This window comes from Lonchura striata, chromosome 25 (genome assembly GCF_050655825.1).
Source record: "Lonchura striata isolate lonStrDom1 chromosome 25, ASM5065582v1, whole genome shotgun sequence".
Lineage (NCBI taxonomy): Eukaryota > Metazoa > Chordata > Aves > Passeriformes > Estrildidae > Lonchura > Lonchura striata.
In genome coordinates, this window is record NC_140727.1 from 3,238,977 (window position 1) to 3,263,127 (window position 24,151).

General features: G+C 62.6%; 2 protein-coding genes across 5 annotated transcripts in view; both read right to left on the minus strand.

Moving 5' to 3' along the window:
- The window catches only part of LOC146765373 (CUGBP Elav-like family member 3), a 17,930-nt gene extending 3,019 nt beyond the window's left edge, over positions 1 to 14,911 (minus strand). Inside the window, exons 1-12 of one of the 3 annotated variants that reach the window (XM_085560640.1) lie at positions 14,279 to 14,574; positions 11,679 to 11,761; positions 8,786 to 8,834; positions 7,968 to 8,096; positions 6,707 to 6,786; positions 5,568 to 5,711; positions 4,398 to 4,548; positions 3,617 to 3,766; positions 3,476 to 3,541; positions 2,830 to 2,928; positions 1,631 to 1,774; positions 448 to 580 (exon numbers count right to left, since the gene is read on the minus strand). In XM_085560640.1, the coding sequence (XP_085416766.1) occupies positions 453 to 580; positions 1,631 to 1,774; positions 2,830 to 2,928; positions 3,476 to 3,541; positions 3,617 to 3,766; positions 4,398 to 4,548; positions 5,568 to 5,711; positions 6,707 to 6,786; positions 7,968 to 8,096; positions 8,786 to 8,834; positions 11,679 to 11,761; positions 14,279 to 14,423 (1,368 nt within the window). In that variant the 5' untranslated portion in view covers positions 14,424 to 14,574 and the 3' untranslated portion in view covers positions 448 to 452. Of the gene's footprint in view, positions 1 to 447; positions 581 to 1,630; positions 1,775 to 2,829; positions 2,929 to 3,475; positions 3,767 to 4,397; positions 4,549 to 5,567; positions 5,712 to 6,706; positions 6,787 to 7,967; positions 8,097 to 8,785; positions 8,835 to 11,678; positions 11,762 to 14,278 lie in introns of all 3 variants that reach the window. The other 2 variants (XM_085560641.1, XM_085560642.1) reach the window with 2 other exon arrangements.
- A 1,686-nt stretch (positions 14,912 to 16,597) lies between these two features.
- On the minus strand, positions 16,598 to 24,148 carry MRPL9 (mitochondrial ribosomal protein L9). 2 transcript variants are annotated; one of them, XM_085560657.1, is made up of 7 exons: positions 24,012 to 24,146; positions 22,644 to 22,803; positions 20,752 to 20,876; positions 19,163 to 19,213; positions 18,978 to 19,079; positions 17,917 to 18,000; positions 16,598 to 16,859 (listed from the first exon to the last, which is right to left on the minus strand). In XM_085560657.1, exons 1-7 carry the CDS (start codon positions 24,120 to 24,122, stop codon positions 16,728 to 16,730), a joined length of 765 nt encoding a protein of 254 aa, XP_085416783.1. In that variant the 5' UTR covers positions 24,123 to 24,146; the 3' UTR covers positions 16,598 to 16,727. The 2 variants fall into 2 exon arrangements, with proteins under 2 accessions (XP_085416783.1, XP_085416784.1); XM_085560658.1 differs by lacking the exon at positions 19,163 to 19,213 and having other exon boundaries at positions 24,012 to 24,148.
- Positions 24,149 to 24,151: the final 3 nt, after the last annotated feature.

The following is a 24,151-nucleotide window of genomic DNA, read 5'->3' on the forward strand; positions in this document are numbered from 1 at the left end:
CCCCCAAAATCCCGGGGACCCCCCCCCTCAAATCCCAGCGGGGGCACATCCCAACCCAGGGGTTTGGGGGGCTCAGGGGTCATGGGGGGGGCTGGGGGGGCTCTCAAGGGGAACCCCAGGGGGGGGTTTCCAGCCCAGAGGGGTCCTGGGGGGTCCCAAGGGGTCCCGGGGTGTTCCAGGGTGTCCCAGGGGGTCCCAGAGGTGTCACCGGGGGGGTCCCAGGGTGTCCCACGGGTGTCACTGGATGTCCCAGGGGGTCCCAGGGGGTCCCGGGGGTTTCACCAGGGGGTCCCTGGGGATCTCAGGGTGTCCCAGGGGTGTCCCAGGGGTGTCCCAGGGTGTCCCAGGGGGTCCCAGGTGTGTCACTGGATGTCTCAGGGTGTCCCTGGGGGTCCCGGGGGTGTCCCTGGGGGTCCCGGGGTGTCCCCGGGGGTCCCGGGGTCTCACCGGGCTCAGTAGGGCCGGTTGGCGTCCTTGGGCCTCTTGAGCTGCACCTTGAGGCGCTTCATGCCGATCTGGAAGCCGTTCATGGCCTGGATGGCGGCCTGGGCGCTCGCGGGGTTGTCAAAGCTCACGAAGCCTGCGGGGACGTCGGGGACGTTGGGGACGTTGGGGACAGAGGGGACATCGGGGACATCGGGGACATTGGGGACATCGGGGACATCGGGGATATCGGGGACATCAGGGACATTGGGGACATTGGGGACATTGGGGACATTGGGGACATCAGGTACTGCTGACCCTGGCCGTGATGTCCCCACGTGCTGACCACGGTGCTGCCACCCCGTCCTTGCTGTCCCTCCTTGTCCCTCGTGTCCCCATTCCCCATGTCCCACATCCCCTATCCCGATGTCCCCATGTCCCCGTGGCCCCAATGTCCCCATTTCCCAATATCCCAATATCCCAATATCCCAATATCCCCTATCCCAATGTCCCCGTGTCCCTGTGTCCCCAGTGTCCCCATATCCCACATCCATATCCCATTGTCCCAATGTCCCCACTGTCCCCAATGTCCCCATGTCTCCATATCCCAGTGTCCCCATGTTCCCACTGTCCCCATATCCTACATCCATGTCCCATATCCCATTATCCCCATTGTCCCCATGTCCCTGATGTCCCCAATGTCCCCAATGTCCCCAGTGACCCCAGTGACCCCATATCCCACATTGCCTATCCCATTGTCCCAATGTCCCTGATGTCCCCAGTGTCCCCAATGTCCCCAAATGTCCCCAGTGTCCCCAGTGACCCCAGTGACCCCATATCCCACATTGCCTATCCCAAATCCCATTGTCCCAATGTCCCTGATGTCCCCAATGTCCCCAATGTCCTCAATGTCCCCAATGTCCCTGATGTCCCTGATGTCCCCACTGTCCCTGATATCCCCAAATGTCCCCCATATCCCCATGTCCCCCTGATGTCCCCAATGTCCCCAGTGTCCCCATGTCTCACATCCTTATCCCATTATCCCCACTGTCCTCACTGTCCCTGATGTCCCCGATGTCCCCGATGTCCCCAGTGTCCCCATATCTCACATCCTTATCCCATTATCCCCACTGTCCTCACTGTCCCTGATGTCCCCGTGTCCCCGTGTCCCCGTGTCCCCACTGTCCCCGTGTCCCCGCGTCCCTACCGAAGCACTTGCTCTGGTTGGTGGCCCTGTCCACGAAGACCTTGGCGGAGATGACGTTGCCGAAGGGGAGGAACATCTGCAGGATCTCGGTGTCGGCGAACTCCTGGGGCAGGTGGTAGATGAAGATGTTACAGCCCTCGGGGCCTGCGGAGGGAGCGGGTCACACCTGGGACGGCGTCCCCACACGGGCACGGCACCCCGAAACCGGGGCCACACGGGCCCGGGACCCCGAAACCGGGGCCAGAACAGGCACGGCACCCCGAAACTGGGGCTGGGGACCCAAAACGGGCACGGCACCCCGAAACCGGGGCCACACGGGCACGGCACCCCGAAACTGGGGCTGGGGACCCAAAACGGGCACGGGACCCCGAAACCGGGGCCAGAACGGGCACAGCACCCCGAAACCGGGGCCACACGGGCACGGCACCCCGAAACCGGGGTTGGGGACCCAAAACGGGCCCAGGACCCCGAAACCGGGACCACACGGGCACAGCACCCCGAAACCGGGACCACACAGGCACGGCACCCCGAAACCGGGGTTGGGGACCCAGAACGGGCACGGCACCCCGAAACCGGGGCCACACGGGCACGGCACCCCAAAACTGGGGCTCGGGACCCAAAACGGGCACGGCACCCCGAAACCGCGGCCAGAACGGGCACAGCACCCCGAAACCGGGGCTGGGGACCCAAAACGGGCACGGCACCCCAAAACCAGGACTAGAACAGGCACAGCACCCCAGAACCAGGACCAGAACGGGCACGGCACCCCAGAACCGGCACCCAATGGGCACGGTACCCCAGAACCGGGACCAGAATGGGCCTGGGACCCCAAAACTGGGACCAGAATGGGCACGGCACCCCAAAACTGGGGCTCGGGACCCAAAACGGGCCTGGAACCCCAAAACGGGCCCGGAACCCCAAAACGGGCCTGGGACCCCAAAACCGGGGCTCAGGACCCACAGCCCACATGGGACCCCAAAACCAGGGGGGGGTCTGGGGAGTTTTGGGGGGGTTTGGGGGTCCCGGTGGGGTTTTGGGGGTCCCGGGGGGTCTGGGGGGTTTTGGGGGTCCCGGGGGGGGTTTTGGGGGTCCCGGGGGGGGTTTTGGGGGTCCTGGGGGGGGTTTTGGGGGTCCCGGGGGGGTCCCTGGGGGGTTTTGGGGGTCCCGGGGGGGTTTTGGGGGTCCCGGGGGGGTCTCACCTTCGCGCTGCTGCTGCTGCGGGGGGGGCGGGGGGCCGAGCAGGGGTCCCGGGGGGGCGAAGGCCGGGCTCACCAGCCCGTAGGCGGCCGGGTACGCGGCTGGGGGCACGGCGGGCACGGGGCACCGGGGTCACCGGGGGCATCCGTGCCACCCCGGTGCCACTCAGCGCCCTCCCAGTGCCCCCCAGTCCATCCCAGTCCCTCCCAGTTCCCCCCCAGTCCATCCCAGTCCCTCCCAGTTCCCCCCCAGTCCATCCCAGTCCCTCCCAGTGCCCCCCAGTCCCTCCCAGTTCATTCCCAGTCCCCCCCAGTCCCCCCCAGTTCCCCCCAGTCCCTCCCAGTTCCCTCCCAGTTCATTCCCAGTGCCCCCCAGTCCCTCCCAGTGCCCCCCAGTCCTTCCCAGTTCATTCCCAGTCCTTCCCAGTGCCCCCCAGTCCCTCCCAGTGCCCCCCAGTCCCTCCCAGTCCCTCCCAGTCCCCCCCAGTCCCTCCCAGTTCCCCCCCAGTCCCTCCCAGTCCCCCCCAGTTCCCTTCCAGTCCCCCCCAGTTCCATCCCAGTCCCCTCCCAGTCCCTCCCAGTCCCCCCCAGTTCCCTTCCAGTCCCCCCCAGTCCCTCCCAGTCCCTCCCAGTCCCTCCCAGTACGCACCAGTATAGTGCTGCATGCCCGCGTACGCCTGCTGCAGGGGGTCCCCGGGGGTCGCGGGGCTCTGGGCTGGGGGCACAGGGGGGGTCAGGGGGGTCCGGGGCTCTCGGGGGGCTCGGGGGGCTCGGGGGGCTCGGGGGGCACCTGGGAACGGGGGGACCCCCCCGGTGTAGACGGCGTCGGGCGCGGGCGGCGCCGCGGGCTGCGCGGGCACCGGGCTGAAGCCGTTCACGGCGAGCGGGGCCGCCACGGCCGGGACCGGCGCGGCCGCCACGGCCGGCGGGGTGCTGGTGCCTGCGGGCAGGGCGGCGGAACGGGTCGGGACCGGGCGGGAACCGGGCAGGAACCGGGGCAGCACCGGGAAACAACGGGGAAACATCGGGGAAACATCGGGGAAATATCGGGGAAACATCGGGGAAACATCGGGGAAATATCGGGGAAATATCGGGGAAACATCGGGGAAACATCGGGGCACAACCGGGGAAACACCGGGGCACAACCGGGGAAACACCGGGGCACAACCGGGGAAACACCGGGACACAACCGGGGAAACATCGGGACACAACCGGGACATAGCCGGGGGAACACCGGGACAGAACCGGGGCAGAACGGGGAGAGCACCGGGACAGAGCCGGGACTGACCCGAGGCTGAGGAACCCCCCACGCATTCGGGGGTGGTCGAGTGTCCCCGAGCCACCCACGGGACCGTCCCCGCTGCCACCCCTCCCCACTGTCCGTCTGTCCGTCTGTCCCCTTTCCCTCTGTCCCTCTGTCCCTCTGTCCCCTTTCCCTCTGTCCCTCTGTCCCTGTGTCTGTCCCTCCGTCCCCCTGTCCCTCTGTCCGTCCGTCCGTCTGTCCCTCTGTCCCTCTGTCCCCTCCCTGTCCGTGTCCGTCCATCTGTCCCTCGCCCGTCCGTCCCCGTTACCTGAGGAGGGTGCCAGGGGGGTGCCCAGGGGGGTGCCCAGGAGCCCGTTGGGGCTCACGGTGCCCAGGTGCTGCATCTGCACGGCCATGGTGGCCACGGGGCTGAGGTAGGCGGAGTGCGCGGCCACCAGGGCGGCCTGCTGCTGCATCAGCTGCGGGGACACGCGTGCCACCACGGCCACCACGGCCACCACGGCCACCACGGCCACCATGGCCACCACGGCCACCACGGCCACCAGCACCCCAGAACCTCCCCGTGCCACCAACACCCCATGGATGTCACCCCAGTGCCACCAGGGCGGCCTGCTGCTGCATCAGCTGCGGGGACACGCGTGCCACCACGGCCACCACGGCCACCACGGCCACCAAGGCCCACCACGGCCACCACGGCCACCAAGGGGCCACCACGGCCACCACGGCCACCACGGCCACCACGGCCACCACGGCCACCAAGGCCCACCACGGCCACCACGGCCACCACAGCCACCACGGCCACCAAGGGCCACCAAGGGCCACCACGGCCACCACGGCCACCACGGCCGCCATGGGGCCACCACGGCCACCAAGGGCCACCATGGCCACCAAGGGCCACCAGCACCCCAGAACCTCCCCGTGACCCCATGGATGTCACCCCAATGCCACCAACACCCCAGGATCTCCCCATGCCACCAGCACCCCATGGATGTGTCCCCAGTGCCCCCAGTCCCTCCCAGTCCCCCCCAGTGCCCCCAGTGCCCATCCCAGTGCTCCCAGTGCTCCCAGTCCCTCCCAGTCCCTCCCAGTGCCCATCCCAGTGCTCCCAGTGCTCCCAGTCCCTCCCAGTCCATCCCAGTGCCCCCAGTGCCCCCAGTGCCCATCCCAGTCCCTCCCAGTGCCCATCCCAGTGCCCATCCCAGTGCCCATCCCAGTGCCCCCAGTGCTCCCAGTGCCCATCCCAGTGCTCCCAGTTCCCATCCCAGTGTTCCCAGTGCCCATCCCAGTGCCCCGTGCCGGTACCGCCTGCGTGTAGGCGCTGTAGGCGCCGAACTGGAGGGCGATGGGGCTGAACATGCCCAGCTGGGCAGTGCCCCCAGTGCCCCCAGTGCCCATCCCAGTGCCCCCAGTGCCCATCCCAGTGCTCCCAGTGCTCCCAGTGCTCCCAGTCCCTCCCAGTCCCTCCCAGTGCCCGTACCGCCTGCGTGTAGGCGCTGTAGGCGCCGAACTGGAGGGCGATGGGGCTGAACATGCCCAGCTGCGTCGCCACCTGCTGCATCCGCCGCAGCCCCCGCTCCTTCTCCGTGTCCGCGAACTTCACCACCAGGCTGGACGAGGCGCCCTGCGGGCACGCGTGGGCACGCGTGGGCACTCACGGGCACGCGTGGGCACTCACGAGCACACGTGGGCACTCGCAGGCACGCGTGGGCACGCGTGGGCACTCACGGGCACATGTGGGCACTCACAGGCACACGCGGTTGGTCATGGGCACGCACGGTCAGTCACGGACACGCGGTGGGCACGCGTGGTCAGTCATGGTCAGTCATGGTCACTCAGGGTCATTTGTGGTCACTCATGGTCACTCACGGTCACTCATTGGTCACAGTCACTTGTGGTCACTCGTTGGTCACAGTCACTCATGGGCACGCATGGTCACTCACAGTCACTCATTGGTCACAGTCACTTGTGGTGGTCACTCACGGTCACTCACTGGTCACAGTCACTTGTGGTGGTCACTCATGGTCACTCGCAGTCACTCACGGTCACTCACTGGTCACGGTCACTCACGGTCACTCACGGTCACTCACGGTCACTCAGTGGTCACAGTCACTTGTGGTGGTCACTCATGGTCACTCGTGGTCACTCACGGTCACTCACTGGTCACGGTCACTCACGGTCACTCACGGTCACTCAGTGGTCACAGTCACTCGTGGTCACTGGCGGTCACACGTGGTCACTCGCGGTCACTCGGGGTGGGGCGGTGACGGGGTGAGGGTGACGGAGGGGATGAAGAGGATGAGGATGATGAAGGAGACAATGGAGGGGATGATGAGGAGGACGATGGAGGGGACAATGAGGAGGATGATGAAGGGGATGATGAAGGGGATGATGACAAGGATGATGAGGGGACGATGACGAGGATGATGAAGGGGACAATGAGGAGGATGATGAAGGGAACCATGAGGAGGATGAGGAGGGCACCATGATGAGGATGAGGAGGGGACCATGACGAGGATGACAAGGTGACAATGACGAGGATGAGGAGGGCACCATGAGGAGGATGAGGAGGGGACGGGCCGAAGGCGCCCGGCGGTGGCAGCCCGGGACGTCCCTCACCGGCAGCGTGCGGCTCCCGTGCAGGGCGGCGATGGCGGCCTGCGCCTCCGCGTGGCTCTGGAACTTGACGAAGGCACAGCCTGGGGACAGCGGGACAGCGGGGACGTTGGGGACAGCGGGACAGCGGGGACAGCGGGACATTGGGGGGACATTTGGGGACATTGGGGACAGCGGGGAGATTGGGGAGATTGGGGACAGCGGGACATCGGGGACGTTGGGGACAGCGGGGACAGCGGGGGGACATTGGGGGGACATTTGGGGACATTGGGGGGACATTGGGGACATTGGGGACATTGGGGGGACATTTGGGGACATTGGGGACAGCGGGGAGATTGGGGAGATTGGGGACAGCAGGACATCGGGGACGTTGGGGACATTGGGGACGTTGGGGACAGCGGGGACAGCGGGACATTGGGGACAGCGGGGAGATTGGGGACATTGGGGACATTGGGGGGACATTTGGGGACATCGGGGACAGGCCCCATTAACCCCGTCCCTGCCGTGCTCCCCCTGAACCCCAGCCCTGCCCCGCAGATCTCCCCCTGCCCACACCGGTGACCCCGTGGGACCCCCAGTGACACCCATGGGACCCCAAGTGACACCCATGGGACCCCCAGGAGCCCTTGGGACCCCTCAGGAGCGCCATGGGACCCCTGGTGCCCCCCATGGGTCCCTGTCCATGGGCCCAGGGGTGCCCAGGGGTGCCCAGGGGTGCCCAGGGTGCTCAGGGTGCCCAGGGGTGCCTGGAGTTCCCAGGGGTGCCCATGATGCCCATGATGCCCATGATGCCCAGGGTGCCCATGATACCCCGGTGTCCCAGGGGTGCCCATGGTTCCCCGGGGTGCCCCTGGGTGCCCATAATGCCCATGATGCCCATGATGGCCAGGGTGCCCATGATACCCAAGGTGCCTGGGTGCCCATGATACCCAGGTGTCCCCGGGATGCCCAGGTGTCCCCGGGGTGCCCCTGGGTGCCCTGGCGCCCCTGGGTGCCCATGGTGCCCATGATACCCATGATACCCAGGGTGCCCATGATACCCAGGGGTTCCTGGGGATGCCCAGTGTGCCCAGGGTGCCTGGGTGCTCAGGGTGCCCATGATGCCCATGATGCCCAGGTGTCCCCGGGGTGCCCAGGGTGCCCTGGCGCCCCTGGGTGCCCATGATGCCCATGATACCCATGATGCCCATGATGCCCAGGGGTGCCCAGGGCACCCAGGTGTCCCCGGGGTGCCCTGGGTGCCCTGGCACCCCTGGGTGCCCACCTTTGCTGGCGCCGTCGGGGCCGCGCAGCACGGTGCACTCGTCGATGGCGCCGAAGGGCTCGAACATCCTGCGCACGTCCTCGTCCGCCTGCTGCTTGCTCAGCATGCCCACGAACAGCTTGCGCTCCTCTGCGGGCACCGGGCACCGCCGTGGGCACCGGCACCGCCGTGGGCACCGGCACCGCCGTGGGCACCGGGCACAGCACCGGCACCGGCACCGGGCACAGCACCGGCACCGGGCACAGCACCGGCACCGGGCACGGCGTGGGGACAGGGGGACAGGGACAGGGACACAGGGCACAGTGTGGCACCGCCGTGGGCACCGGGCACAGCACTGGGCACAGCACCAGGCACCGGGCACAGCACCAGCACTGGCACCGGCACCGGGCACGGCGTGGGGACAGGGGGACAGGGACACGGGCACAGCGTGGCACCGCCGTGGGCACCGGGCACAGCACCGGGCACTGGGCACCAGCACTGGCACCGGCACCGGGCACGGCGTGGGGACAGGGACAGGGACACGGGCACAGCGTGGCACCGGCGGGTACTGGGCACCGGGCACGGGGACATGGGCACCGGGACATCGTCTTTGAGGGTGATTTGGGGGGGGGGTTTGGGTGATTTTGGAGTTTTTGGGGGTTTTGGGGTGATTTTGGGGGTTTTTGGGTTGATTTGGGGCTTTTTGGGGGTGATTTTGGGGTGATTTGGGGGTTTTTGGGGTGATTTTGGAATTTTTGGGGTGATTTTGGGGTTTTTGGGGTGATTTGTGGGTTTTGGGGGTGATTTTGGGGTGATTTTGGGGGTTTTTGGGGCGGTACCTCCTCGGCTCTCACTGTCCGCCGGCTTCACCTGGATGGGCCGGTTCATCTGGGGGGGAGGGGAGGACACAGAGAGGGGGGAGGGGTTGGGGACCCCCGAGACCCCCCCGAGCCCCCCAAAATCCCCCCAAAATCCGCCCAAAAATCCCCCAAAATCCCCCCAAAAATCCCCCAAAAAATCCCCCAAAAAATCCCCCAAAAAATCCCCCTAAATTCCCCCCAAAATTCCCCAATTCCCCCCAAAAATCCCCCCAAAATTCCCCAAAGTTCCCTCAAAATTCCCTCCAAAATCCCCCCAAAATTCCCACAAAATTCCCACAAAATTTGGGGGGATTTTTGGGGGATTTTGGGGAGGATTTTTGGGTGGATTTTGGGGAGGATTTTTGGGGGAAATTTTGAGGGGAATTTTGGGGAGATTTTGGGGGGATTTTGGGGGGATTTTTGTGGGATTTTTGTGGGATTTTTGGGGGAATTTTGTGGGAATTTTGGTGGATTGTTGGGGGAATTTTGGGGAGGATTTTTGGGGGATTTTTGGGGGAATTTTGTGGGAATTTTGGTGGATTGTTGGGGGAATTTTGGGGAGGATTTTTGGGGGATTTTTGTGGGAATTTTGTGGGAATTTTGGTGGATTGTTGGGGGAATTTTGGGGAGGATTTTTGGGGGATTTTTGGGGGAATTTTGTGGGAATTTTGGTGGAATTTTCGGGAAATTTTGGGGGGATTTTGGGGGGAATTTTGCGGGGATTTTGGGAGGATTTTTGGGGGAATTTAGGGGGCTTTTTGGGAGGATTTTGGGGGAATTTTTGGGGGATTTTGGGGGGAATTTTGGGGGGATTTTTTGAGGGATTTTTAGGGGAATTTTGCGGGGATTTTTGGAGTATTTTTGGGGAACTTTTGCAGAACTTTGGGGGAATTTTGGGGGGGATTTTTGGGGGAATTTTTAGGGGAATTTTGCGGGAATTTCGGTGGAATTTTGGGCAATTTTTGCGGAATTTTGGGTGAATTTTGGTGGAATTTTGGCGCCTCCATCCCCCCCCGACCCCTCCCTTTCCTTTCTCTGCCCAAATCGAAGCCGCCCCCCCCCGCCCCCCCAAAAAAAGCCGCAGATGGCGCTGGAAAACCCCCCCGAATTGGGGGGGGGCGTTAATCCCCCCTAATCCCCCTCCCCTCCCCCACCCCCGACCAACCCGCCGATTTTGGGGGGGAGGGGAAGAAGAAACCCCCCCAAAAAAACCCCAAAATTCCGAATTTCACCGGACCCCGCCGCTCGGGGGCGCCGCCCCCTCCCCAAATTCCCGGCGCTGCAGGGGGGGCTGCGGGGGCGGGGCCTCCCCTAATCCCCCCCCCCAAAAAATCCCCCCAAAATCCGGATTTACGGCCCCAAAATCCGGGATTATCCCGCCAAGGCAAATCCCCCCCCGGGGGCGCGGCGGGACACGCGTGGGGTGGGGGAGGGGCGGGGACGGGACCCCTCCCCCACCCCGGCACCCCAAAATCCCCCCCAGGAAACCGCAAAGACCCCCAAAAATCAGAAATGGGAGTGGGACCCCCCCAAAAATCAGAAATGGGAGTGGGACCCCCCCAAAAATCAGAAATGGGAGTGGGACCCCCCAAAAATCAATAATTGGGAGTGGGACCCCCCCAAAATCAATAATTGGGAGTGGGACCCCCCAAAAATCAGAAATGGGAGTGGGACCCCCCCAAAAATCAATACTTGGGAGTGGGACCCCCCAAAAATCAGAAATGGGAGTGGGACCCCCCAAAAATCAGAAATGGGAGTGGGACCCCCCAAAAATCAATAATTGGGAGTGGGACCCCCCAAAAATCAATAATTGGGAGTGGGACCCCCTCAAAAATCAATAACTGGAGGTGGGACCCCCCCAAAAATCAGAAATGGGAGTGGGACCCCCCAAAAATCAATAATTGGGAGGTGGGACCCCCCAAAAAAATGAATTGGGGGTGGGGGGCATTGATTTTGGGGGTTTCAGGGGGATTTTTGGGGTTCATTTTGGGGGGATTTCAGGGGGATTTTGGGGAGTTTTTAGGTGATTTTGGGGGGGTCTCAGAGTGATTTTTGGGGGTGATTTTTGGGGGGTCTCTGGGTGATTTTTAGGAGTGATTTTTGGGGCTTTTTAGGTGATTTTTGGGGGATTTCAGGGTGATTTTAGGGGTGATTTTTGGGGGGGTCTCCGGGTGATTTTTGGGGCGTTTCGCCGGAATTTTGGGGCTCCGGATGTGATTTTTTGGGGTGCCGCGGGCGGAGGGGGGTTTGGGGGTGTCAGGGGGGTTCGGGGGTGATTTTGGGGGTTCAGGGTGATTTTGGGGAGTTCTGAGTGATTTTGGGGGTTCGGGGGTGATTTTGGGGGTTCGGGGGTGATTTCGGGGTGCCCGGGGTGATTTTGGGGGTTCGGGCTGTGATTTTTCGGGGTGCTGCGGGCGGGGGGGGGTCCGGGGGTGCCCCGGGGTGCCCGGGGTGATTTCGGGGTGCCCGGGGTGATTTTGGGGTGCTCAGGGTGATTTTGGGGGTTCGGGGGTGATTTTGGGGTGCCCGGGGTGACTTTGGGGTGCTCGGGGTGATTCGGGGTGCCCGGGGTGATTTTGGGGGTTCGGGGGTGATTTGGGGGTGCCCGGGGCGGTTTGGGGGTGCCCGGGGCGGTTTGGGGGTGCCCGGGGCGGTTTGGGGGTGCCCGGGGTGATTTTGGGGTGCCCGGGGTGGTTTCGGGGTGCCCGGGGTGATTTCGGGGTGCCCGGGGTGTTTCGGGGTGCCCGGGGTGATTTTGGGGTGCTCAGGGTGATTTTGGGGGTTCGGGGGTGGTTTTGGGGTGCCCGGGGTGTTTCGGGGTGCCCGGGGCGGTTTCGGGGTGCCCGGGGCGGTTTGGGGGTGCCCCGCTCACCCCCGGCAGCGTTTTCTGCTCGTGCAGGGCGCTCTGGGCCTTCAGCGCCGACTCGCGCGCGCAGTAGGTGAGGAAGGCGCATCCTGGGGAGGGGCGAGAACAGGGGGGGGGTCGGGGGGGACCCCCAAAATTCCTCACCCCCCCCCGCGGGGAGGATGAGGGGTGGGAGAGGTCAGAGCGCCCCAAAAGTAACGGGGACCCCCGAAAACACCCCCAGACCCCGAATAACCCCCCAGACCCCAAAAAACACCCACAGACACCCCAAACTACACCCGGACACCCCAAAACTGCTCCCGGACACCCCAAAACTACACCCGGACACCCCAAGTTACACCCGGACACCCCAAAACTGCTCCCGGACACCCCAAAACTACACCCGGACACCCCAAGTTACACCCGGACACCCCAAAACTGCTCCCGGACACCCCCAAACTACACCCGGACACCCCAAAACTGCTCCCGGACACCCCAAACTACACCCGGACACCCCAAGTTACACCCGGACACCCCAAGTGACACCGGGATACCCCAAAATGACACCCGATTCGGTGACACCCCAACACCCAAACAGCACCCGAACAACAGCCCAAAAACAACCAAACAACACCCAAACAGCCCCCCAAAAACAACAGCCCAAAAAAACAACAGCCCAAAAACAACAGCCAAAAAAAACAACAGCCCAAAACCAACCAAACAACACCCAAACAGCCCCCCAAAAACAACAGCCCAAAAAAACAACAGCCCAAAAAAACAACAGCCCAAAAACAACAGCCAAAAAAAACAACAGCCCAAAAACAACCAAACAACACCCAAACAGCCCCCCAAAAACAACAGCCCAAAAAAACAACAGCCCAAAAAAACAACAGCCCAAAAGCAACAGCCCAAAAAACAACAGCCCAACAACAACACCCCAAAACCAACCCCCAAACAGCACCCGAACAACAACGGCCAGAAAACAACACCCGAGAAACAACCCCCAACAACAACAGCCGCTGCCGGTGCCCTCGGCTGTTCCCGGGACCATTCCCGGTACCCTGGGTTGTTCCCGGGGCTGTTCCCGGTACCGGGCTTGGATCCGGTTCCCAGTGCCGGGGCTGTTCCGCTTACCGGGAGCTGTTCCCGGTACCGGGGCCCTCGGCTGTACCCGGGGCTGTTCCCGGTGCTCTCGGTTGCACCCGGTACCGTTTGTGGGGCCGTTCCCGGTACCGGGAGCTGCCCCCGGTGCCGGTGGCCGTTCCCGGTCCCGGGTACCCCATTCCGGGGCTGTTCCCGGTACCGGGGCTGTCACCGGGGCCGTTCCCGGTCTGGGAGCTGTTCCCGGTACCGGGAGCTGTTCCTGGTGCTGGAGGCCGTGGCACGGGGCTGTGCCCGGTACCGGGGCTGTTCCCGGGGCCGTTCCCGGTGGTTTTGGCCGTTCCCGGTACCGGGGGCCACATCCCGGGGCTGATCCCGGTACCGGGGGCGATTCCCGGTACCGGGGCCGTATCACGAGGCCGCTCCCGGTACCGGGAGCTTCTCCCGGGGCTCTTCCCGCTCCCGGGAGCCGTTCCCGGTGTGTGGGGCCATTCCCAGAACCGGGGGCCGGATCCCGGGGCTGTTTCTCATCCCGGGGCCGTTCCCGGTACCGGGGGCCGGATCCCGTGGCCGTTCCCGGTACCGGCAGCTGCTCTCAGCACGGGGGGGGGGTGGGGGGAACATCCGGGGCTGATCCCGGTACCGGGAGCCATTCCCAATACCGAGGGCCACATCCCGGGGCTGATCCCGGTATTTGGGGCTGATCCCGGTACCGAGGGCCGAATCCCGGGGCTGATCCCGGTCCCGGTGGCCTCATCCCGGGGCTAATCCCGGGATCTGGGGTTGATCCCGCTACCGAGGGCCACATCCCGGGGCTAATCCCGCTACCGGGAGCCGTTCCCGGTGCCGGCGGCCTCATCCCGGGGCCGTTCCCGGTCCCGGGAGCCGTTCCCAGTACCGGGGGCCACATCCCGGGGCTAATCCCGGTATTCGGGGCCGTTCCCGGTACCGGGGGCCACATCCGGGGGCTGATCCTGGTCCTGGTGGCCTCATCCTGAAGCTGATCCCGGTATTTGGGGCTGATCCCGGTACCGGAGGCCACATCCCGAGGCTGATCCCGGTACCGAGGGCCACATCCCGAGGTTGATCCCGGTACCGGAGGCCACATCCTGAGGCTAATCCCGGTATTCGGGGCCGTTCCCGGTACCGAGGGCCACATCCCGGGGCCATTCCCGGTCCCGGTTTCCTCATCCCGGGGCCGATCCCGGTACCGGGAGCCATTCCCAATACGGAGGGCCGAATCCCGGGGCCATTCCCGGTACCGAGGGCCTCATCCCGGGGCCATTCCCGGTACCGAGGGCCTCATCCCGGGGCTAATCCCGGTACCGGGGCCATTCCCGGTGCCGGTTTCCTCACCCCGGGGCTGCCCCCACCACCCACCCCCCCCCCGCCGGTGCCCCGCACCCACCCGCTGGCCGTGCCCGTTCCCGTGCCCGTTCCCGTTCCCGTTCCCGTTCCCGTTCCCGTTCCCGTGCCCGTTCCCGTTCCCGGTTCCCGTTCCCGGTTCCCGTTCCCGGTGCCGGTACCTTTGTGCATGCCGGTGTACTTGTCCTTGATGACGGTGAGCTCGTAGATTTTCCCGAACTGCTCGAAAATCGGTTTCAGATCCTTCTCGTCCAGGTGCCGCGGGATCTGCCCCACGAAGAGTTTGATGGCGTCCGGTTCCTTCATGGGGCCACCGGGAGCTGCCCGGGCCCCGGGGCCGCTCCCGCTGCCCGTTAGCCCCGGCCGGCCTCGGCTGCCGCTGCCGCCGCCGCCGGTGCCCGGTGCCCCGGCGCACACAAAGGACGAGGCGGCCCCGGGGCTCCGCTCGGCTCCGGGGCGCGGCGGGGCGGGGGCAGCTCTGCCCGGGGGGCGGCGCTCCCGGGGAGTCCCGGTGGCCGTTTCCCGGTGGCCGTTTCCCGGTGGCCGTTTCCCGGTGGATGCTGCGAGCGTCCGCCCCCCGCCGGGACCGCCCCGGTGGAGTCCCGGTACCGGGCGGGGGGAGCTCAAGGCTGGGTTCGGTTCATGGCGGACGCGGGGGCCGCCGGTTCCCGAGAGTCCCGGTGGTGGTCGAGCCCCCCCCCCGACCCCGCTGGGGCGGCGGAACCGGGAACCGGGTACCGGCACCGGGATCGGCACCGGGAGATGCTTTGCTTCCCCGGTTGGAGCCGCCCCGCCCCGCCCCGCCCGGTGCTGATGTCAGAGCGGCACCGGGAGCGGCACCGGGAGCGGCACCGGGGCCTGGGGAGCGGCACCGGGAACGGCGAACTGGGAACCGGCTACGGGAACCGGGTACCGGCACCGGGAGATGCTTTTCCTGCCCGGTTGGAGCCGCCCCGCCCCGCCCGGTGCTGATGTCAGAGCGGCACCGGGAGCGGCACCGGGAACGGCGAACTGGGAACCGGGCAGCGGATAACGGGCACCGGCACCGGGGCTCGGGGTTCTGCCTGCCGGGCACCGGCACCGGCGACAACAGCGGGACCGGAGCCCGGCACCGGGGGTCTGAGAACCGGCTACCGGCACCGGGGACCGAGCAGCGGATACGGGGCACCGGGAGCGGCTGCGGGGCAGCGGCGACTGCACCGGGAGTGGAACCGGGGGGCGGGGAGGGGGCGCTCGGAACCGGCACCGGCACCGGCACCGGGAGGGGGTCCCGGGCTCCGGTAACGGCCCCGCCCGGGCCCGGGGGCGGTGGGGGGGATTTTTGGGGAGGGGGCGGGGCCCGGGGCCGCTCCCGCGCACGCGCGGAGGGGGCACCGGAGGGGGGGAGGGGCACCGGAGGGGGGGAGGGGCACCGGAGGGGGGGGAGGGGCACCGGAGGGGGGGAGGGGCCCCGGTGGCCGCCCCCGCGCGTCCCCTCCCCCCTCCCCTCCCCTCCCCCCCCGGTGCTGTCCCCGGTGCTGAAGTCAGCCCCGCCCCTCCCCCCGCGTGGCACCTCCCACGCGCGCGGGCGGTGCCACCCCCCCCCCGGTGTCACCCCTCCCTCCCGGTGTCACCCCCGGTGTCCCGGTGTCCCCCCCCGGTGTCACCCCCGGTGTCCCGGTGCCACCCCCGTTGTGCCGGTGTCACCCCCGGTGTCCCGGTGCCACCCCCCTGGTGTCCCGGTGCCACCCCCGGTGTCCCGGTGTCATCCCCGGTGTCACCCCCGTCGTGCCGGTGTCACCCCTGGTGTCACGGTGCCACCCCCTGGTGTCCCGGTGTCCCCCCCGGTGTCCCGGTGTCACCCCCGGTGTCCCGGTGCCACCCCCGGTGTCCCGGTGCCACCCCCCGTTGTGCCGGTGTCACCCCCGGTGCCACCCCCCGGTGTCCCGGTGTCACCCCCGGTGTCCCCCCCGGTGTCCCGGTGTCCCCCCCCGTGTCCCCTCCCTCCCCCCCGCTGTCCCCGGGTCCCCCCGGTTGTCACAGCAACGAGTCGGTGACGGCCGAGGTGGCACCACCGCCCCCCCCGAGGGGTGACACCGGGGGGACACCGGGGGTGGCTCTGGGGACACCCCGAGGTGGCACCTGGGGGACATCTTGGGGACACTTTGGGGACCCCCCCATGGTGGCACTTGGGGGACATTTTGGGGACCCCGAGGTGGCACTTTGGGGACACGGGGCAGGTGGGGACCCCTCTTTTGGGGCGGGTGGCTTTGGGGACACCTGCAGTGGCACTTTGGGGACATTTTAGGGACCCCATGGTGGCATTTTGGGGACACCCTGAGGTGGCTTTGGGGACACCTGCAGTGGCACTTTGGGGACATTTTGGGGACACCCCCGTGGTGGCACTTTGGGGACACCAGGCCGAGGGGGGGCGGGGCTTCCCCCACAAATTCGGATCCCAAAATTCCAAAATTCTTTTTTTTTTTTTTTTTTTCCCTTCCCCCCCCCCCCAAGAGTTCCAGAGACCCTCCCAAAAATTCCAGGGGACCCCAAAAATTCCAGGGGACCCCAAAAATTCCAGGGGACCCTAAATCCATTCTGGGGACCCCAAATCCCGGGGGGACCCCAAATTCAGAGGAGCCGCTCCCGGCTGCTCTCGAGCTGCTGCTGCTGCCGCTGCTGCCAGTGCCGGAAGCGTTTGGTTTTGGGGTGCAGGAACTGCACCACGTCCATGGGCACCCGCACCGTGTCCAGCCCGTTCACCTGGCACCCCAAAAACAGCCGGGTCACCCCAAAAACAGCCAAAAAACCAGCCCAGAAACACCCCAAAACAGCCAAAAACACCCCAAAAACACCCCCGGGGCACCACGGCCATGGGCACCCGCACCGTGTCCAGCCCGTTCAACTGGCACCCCAAAAACAGCCAAAGAAAAGCCCAAAAACAGCCCCAAAAACACCCCAAAACAACCAAAAACACCCCAAAAACAGCCGGGTCACCCCAAAAATAGCCCAAAAAAACCCCAAAAACAGCCCCAAAAACACCCCAGAAACACCCCCAAAACAGCCAAAAACACCCCCCAAAACCACCTGAGTCACCCCAAAAAACCACCCCAAAACCACCCCAAAAAACCACCCCAAAACCACCCAAAACCACCTGAGTCACCCCAAAAAACCACCCCAAAACCACCCAAAACCACCGGAGGCACCCCAAAACCACCCCACAACCACCTGAGTCACCCCAAAAACCACCCCAAAACCACCTGAGTCACCCCAAAAAAAGACCCCAAAACCACCCCAAACCACCGGAGGCACCCCAAACCACCCCAGGGCCCCACGGGCACCGGCGCCGTGTCCGGCCCGCTCACCTGGCACCCCAAAAAACAGCCCCGGCACCCCAAAATCCCCCATGGAACCCCAAAATCACCCGGATCGACCCAATGGAATGGGAGGAAGAGGAAGGGACGGGAGGAAGAGGAAGAGGAAGAGGAGGAGGAAGATGAGGAGGAGGAGGATGAGGAGGATGAAGATGAGGAGGAGGAGGATGAGGAAGATGAGGAGGAGGAGGATGAGGAGGATGAGGAGGATGAGGATGAGGATGAGGAGGATGAGGAAGATGAAGATGAGGATGAAGATGAGGATGAGGAGGATGAGGATGAGGAAGATGAAGATGAGGATGAGGATGAGGAGGATGAAGATGAAGATGAGGATGAGGATGAGGATGAGGATGAGGAGGATGAAGATGAAGATGAGGATAAGGATGAGGAGGATGAGGATGAGGAGGATGAGGATGAAGATGAAGATGAAGGCCGCGCGCTCTCACCGTGACGTCGCACCAGGAGCGGCCCCAGCGCGTGATCGGCTCCGGGGGCAGGCGCAGAGCGTGGGGGGGCACCGACACCCCCAGCTGGGAGGAACCCCAAAATCCGGGAGTGACCCCAAAATCCGGGAGTGACCCCAAAATCCGGGAGAGACCCCGAAACGGAGTGACCCCGAAATCTGGGAGTGACCCAAAACATGGGAGTGACCCCAAATCCTGAAGTTTCACCCCAAAACATGGGAGTGTGCCCCGAAATCCTGAAACTTCACACCAAATCCTGGGAGTGTGCCCCGAAATCTGGGAGTGACCCCAAAATCGGGAGTGACCCCAAATTCTGGGAATGGCCCCAAATTCTGGGAGTGCGCCCCAAATCCCAGGAATGATCCCAAAATCCCAATGGAATGAGAGCGACCCCAAATCCCAGGAATGGCCCCAAATCCTGGAAATGGCCCCAAAATGGCCCCAAAACCCAGGAATGACCCCAAAACCAGGGAGCCACCCCAAATCCCAGAAATTACTCCAAATCCCAGAAATGGCCCCAAATCCCAGGAATGATCCCAAACCCCAATGGAATGAGAGTGACCCCAAATCCCAGGAATGGCCCCAAATCCTGGAAATGGCCCCAAATCCCAGAAACTACCCCGAAACCAGGGAGCCACCCCAAATCCCAGAAATTACTCCAAATCCCAGGAATGATCCCAAATCCAGGGAATGATCCCAAACCCCAATGGAATGAGAGTGACCCCAAATCCCAGAAATGGCCCCAAAACACAGGAATGGCCACAAATCCCGGAAATGGCCCCAAATCCCAGAAATTATCCCAAAATCCCAATGGAATGAGAGCGACCCCAAATCCCAGGGATGGCCCCGAATCCCAGGAATGGCCCCAAAATGACCTCAAATCCCAGAAACGACCCCAAAACCAGGGAGCCACCCCAAATCCCGGGATCAGGGCTGGCCCGAATGCCCCAAATCCTTCGGGAACGACCCCAAAACTTTGGGATTCGAGCCCGGGAATGGGGGAAATTCCCGAAATCCCAAAAGGGCCCCGGAACGCCGCTCACGTTCTTGAGGAAGTGCCGGGCCACGATGGCGGGGCTGAGCTCCCAGCTCCGGTTGTTCTTCATCCCCACCTGGAGCCGGCAGCGCCGCAGGAATTCCAGGGTCTGGAAAAGCGGGAATGGGCGCCGGGATTGGGGCCAGTTCCCGGGATTTGGGGGTTTTTGGGATGGGGGATTCCCCCGCTCACCTTCTGCCCGCTCAGGGTTTGGGGCTCCTCCAGCTTCCCCTGCTGAGCCAGCTGGGGGGAAATGGGAAAATGGGAATTTTGGGGGGTGGGATTGAGGGAATGGGGGGAAAATTGGGGAGAAAATGGGGGAAAATGGGATTGAGGAAATGGGGGAAAAAATGGGATTTAGGAGGGGAAATGGGGAAAAATGGGATTGAGAGGGAAAAGGGATTGAGGAAATGCGGGGAAATGGGAAAATGGGAATTTTGGGGGGGTGGGATTGAGGAAATAGGGGAAAAAAATTGGGGGGAAAATGGGGGAAAACGGGATAGAGGCCCCCCAAAGGAATACTTTTGGGGATTGAGGCTCCCAAGGGAATTTTTTTAGGGATTGAGCCTCCCCAAAGGAATTTTTTAAGGCTCAAGCCTCACCTTGGTATTGCTCTCCAAAAAAAACCAACATCTCCCATCCCAAAAATCCCCAAAAAATGCCCTTAAAACGGCCTGGGGGCTGATCCCAAAGAGCCTTCCGAGCCCAATTCCTGGTTTTTCCTGGTTTTTCCTGTTTTTTTCCAAGTTTTCCCAGGTTTTTCCTGTTTTTTCCTGGTTTTTTTCCTGGTTTTTCCCCTGGTTTTCCCTGTTTTTTTCCAGGTTTTCCCTCTTTTTTTCCTGGTTTTTCCTGGATTTTTTCCTATTTTTTCCAGGTTTTTCCTGTTTTTTTCCTGTTTTTTCCAGGTTTTCCCTTTTTTTTTCCCCCAGGTTTTTCCTGTTTTTTCCCTGTTTTCTCCAGGTTTTTCCTGGTTTTTTCTGGGTTTTCCCCTTTTTTTCCTGTTTTCCCTGTTTTTTTCCTGGTTTTCCCTGGTTTTTCCTGTTTTTTCCAGGTTTTTCCTGTTTTTTCCCTGTTTTTTTCCTAGTTTTTCCCTGTTTTTTCCAGGTTTTTCCCTGTTTTTTCCAGGTTTTCCCTGTTTTTTTCCTGTTTTTTCCGTTTCTTCCTCTTTTTTCCAGGTTTTTCCCTCTTTTTTCCAGGTTTTTTCCCTGTTTTTTCCAGGTTTTTCCTGTTTTTTCCAGGTTTTTCCTGGTTTTTTCCTAGTTTTTCCCTGTTTTTTTCTCGGTTTTCTCTCTTTTTTCCCTGTTTTTCCTGTTTTTTCCAGTTTTTTCCTGTTTTTTCCCTGTCTTTTTCCAGGTTTTTCCTGTTTTTTCCCTGTTTTTTCCAGTTTTTTCCTGTTTTTTCTGTTTTTTTCTCGGTTTTCTCTCTTTTTTCCCTGTTTTTTCCAGGTTTTCCCTGTTTTCCCTGTTTTTTTCTCGGTTTTCTCTCTTTTTTCCCTGTTTTTTCCAGTTTTTTCCTGTTTTTTCCCTGTTTTTTTCTCGGTTTTCTCTCTTTTTTCCCTGTTTTTTCCAGTTTTTTCCTGTATTTTCCCTGTTTTTTTCTCGGTTTTCTCTCCTTTTCCCCTGTGTTTCCCTGTTCTCCCTGTTTTTTTCTCCTTTTCCCCTGTGTTTCCCTGTTTTCCCTGTTTTTCTCGTTTTCCCCTGTTTTTCCCGTTTTTCCCTGTTTTCCCTGGTTTTTTCTCCTTTTCCCCTGTGTTTCCCTGTTCTCCCTGTTTCCCAGCTGACCTCCCTCTCCCGCTGGAAGCGCCGCAGGTTCTCCGGGCTGGGGTACTGGGCCAGGCCCTGGGCCAGCAGTTGGTTCCTGCCCCGGCTCTTCCCGACGCTCACCACGTCCCCGCGGCCGCCCAGGCCTGGAAACCGGGAAACGTCACCGGGAACCGTCCCGGGAACGCCGGGAAAATCCCGACTTTACCCCCTCCTCAATCCCGACTTTTCCCCTCCTCAATCCCGACTTTTCCCCTCCTCAATCCCGACCTTATCCCCTCCTCAATCCCGACTTTACCCCCTCCTCAATCCCGACTTTTCCCCTCCTCAATCCTGATTTTATCCCCTCCTCAATCCCGATTTTTTCCCTGTTAAATCCCAAGTTTTCCCTCCTAAGTGCCATTTTTTCCCCCTCCTAAATCCCAATTTTTTCCCCTCCTAAATTCCATTTTTTTTTCCTCCTAAATCCCAATTCTCCCCCCATTTTCCCTCCTCAACCCCATTCTGGCACACACCATTCCCAGATTCCCAGGGCACGCAGAATTCCCAGGAATGTCCCACAGCATTCCTGGATTCCCAGCACACAGAATTCCCAAATTCCCAGGGCACACCATTCCCAGATTCCCAGAACACAGAATTCCCAAATTCCCAGGGCACACCATTCCCAGATTCCCAGAACACAGAACTCCCGGATTCCCAGGGCACACACTATTCCTGAGAATGTCCCACAGCATTCCCAGATTCCCAGGGCACACACCATTCCCGGATTCCTGGGGCACACAGAATTCCCAGGAATGTCCCACAGCATTCCCTGATTCCCAGGGCACACACCATTCCCGGATTCCCGGGGCACACAGAATTCCCGGATTCCCAGGGCACACACCATTCCCAGATTCCCAGAACACAGAATTCCCAGATTCCCAGGGCACACACCATTCCCAGATTCCCAGCACTCAGCATTCCCAGATTCCTGGCACACACCATTGCCGGATTCCCGGCACACGGAATTCCCAGGAATGTCCCACAGCATTCCTGGATTCCCGGCACACAGAATTCCCAGGAATGTCCCACAGCATTCCCGGATTCCCGGGGCACACGGAATTCCCAGGAATGTCCCACAGCATTCCCGGATTCCCGGGGCACACAGAATTCCCAGGAATGTCCCACACCATTCCCGGATTCCTGGCACTCAGAATTCCCGGATTCCCGGGGCACACGGAATTCCCAGGAATGTCCCACAGCATTCCCGGATTCCCGGCACACAGAATTCCCAGGAATGTCCCACAGCATTCCCGGATTCCCAGGGCACACAGAATTCCTGGATTCCCGGGGCACACACCATTCCCGGATTCCCGGCACACAGAATTCCCAGGAATGTCCCACAGCATTCCCGGATTCCCGGGGCACACGGAATTCCCAGGACTGTCCCACACCATTCCCGGATTCCCGGTGCTCGGAATTCCCGGATTCCCGGCGCACACAGAATTCCCAGGACTGTCCCACAGCATTCCCGGATTCCCGGTGCTTGGCATTCCCGGATTCCCAGCACTCAGCATTCCCGGATTCCCAGGGCACACGGAATTCCCAGGAATGTCCCACAGCATTCCCGGATTCCCGGTGCTTGGCATTCCCGGATTCCCAGCACTCAGCATTCCCGGATTCCCGGCGCACACAGAATTCCCGGGAATGTCCCACGGCATTCCCGGATTCCCGGGGCACACAGAATTCCCAGGACTGTCCCACAGCATTCCCGGATTCCCGGTGCACACGGAATTCCCGGGAATGTCCCACAGCATTCCCGGATTCCCGGCACACACGGAATTCCCAGGACTGTCCCACAGCATTCCCGGATTCCCGGGGCACACGGAATTCCCGGGAATGTCCCACAGCATTCCCGGATTCCCGGCGCTCACCCTGCACGGCGCGGCTCAGCAGCAGCTCCAGCTCTCCGCGGGGCCGGTGCTTCCCGTCCCGCAGCAGCCGGAACACGCGGAACCGGCGCGGCTGCGGCCGGGGCACCGCGCCCGCCCGGGCCAGCGGCACCGGGTACACCCGCTCCACCACCACCGAGCCCTAACGGGAAAGAACATTCCGGAATGTGCCAGGGAATGAACGGGCACCGCGCCCGCCCGGGCCAGCGGCACCGGGTACACCCGCTCCACCACCACCGAGCCCTGTGGGATGGAACATTCCGGAATGTGCCAGGGAATGAACGGGCACCGGGCACCGGGTACACCCGCTCCACCACCACGGAGCCCTAACGGGAAAGAACATTCCGGAATGTGCCAGGGAATGAACGGGCACCAGGGCTATGGGGTCTATGGGGTCCACACCGGGGCTATGGGCCCTATAGGATCTATGGGATCCATACGGTTCCATACCGGTCTATGGGGTCTATGGGTTCCATACCAGGCTATGGGTTCCATACCGGGGCTATGGGCCCTATAGGATGTATGGGATCCATACGGTTCCATACCGGGTCTATGGGGGCTATGGATTCCATACCGGGTCTATGGATTCCATACCGGGCTATGGGGTCTATGGGTCCCATACCGGGGCTATGGGTTCCATACCGGGGCTATGGGTTCCATACCGGGGCTATGGGTTCCATACCGGGGCTATGGGTTCCATACCGGGCTATGGGGTCCATACCGGGTCTATGGGGTCCATACCGGGTCTATGGGTTCCATACCGGGCTATGGGTTCCATACCGGGTCTATGGGGTCCATACCGGGCTATGGGTTCCATACCGGGTCTATGGGGTCCATACCGGGCTATGGGTTCCATACCGGGTCTATGGGTTCCATACCGGGTCTATGGGTTCCATACCGGGCTATGGGTTCCATACCGGGCTATGGGGTCTATGGGTTCCATACCGGGGCTACGGGTTCCATACCAGGGCTATGGGCCCTATAGGATGTATGGGATCCATACGGTTCCATACCGGTCTATGGGGGCTATGGATTCCATACCGGGTCTATGGATTCCATACCGGGGCTATGGGTTCCATACCGGGGCTACGGGTTCCACACCGGGGCTATGGGCCCTATAGGATGTATGGGATCCATACGGTTCCATACCGCAGTTACGGGGTCTATACGGTTCCATACCGGAGCTATGGGGTCTATAGGGCTCCGTACCGGGGCTACGGGGCCTACAGGATCTATAGGATCCATACAGTTCCATACCGGGGTTTCGGGACCGGCTGGATGCCCGTCCCACCGGCCCCGGTACCGCCCCCCGGTGCCGCCCCCCGGCACTCCCGGTGCTCCCGCCATTACCGGGCCGTGGCTGAGGCTCAGGGCCCGTGCCGGCGCCCCCGGTCCCACCGGGCCGTGGCCCAGGCCCAGGGCCCGGCTCAGCGCCCGTCCCGCCGCTCCCGGTGCCAGCATGGCGGCCCCGCGCCGCGCCTGCGCAGAGC

Bases quoted from the DNA above. Each gene is read 5' to 3' on its own strand.
- MRPL9 (XM_085560657.1), bottom strand. From the start codon at position 24,122: ATGCTGGCACCGGGAGCGGCGGGACGGGCGCTGAGCCGGGCCCTGGGC. The intron at 22,804-24,011 runs GTAATGGCGGGA...CTTTCCCGTTAG, and splicing joins TGAGCCTCAGCCACGGCCCG to GGCTCGGTGGTGGTGGAGCG. The intron at 18,001-18,977 runs GTGAGCGGCGTT...GGTTCCTCCCAG, and splicing joins CCCGGCACTTCCTCAAGAAC to CTGGGGGTGTCGGTGCCCCC.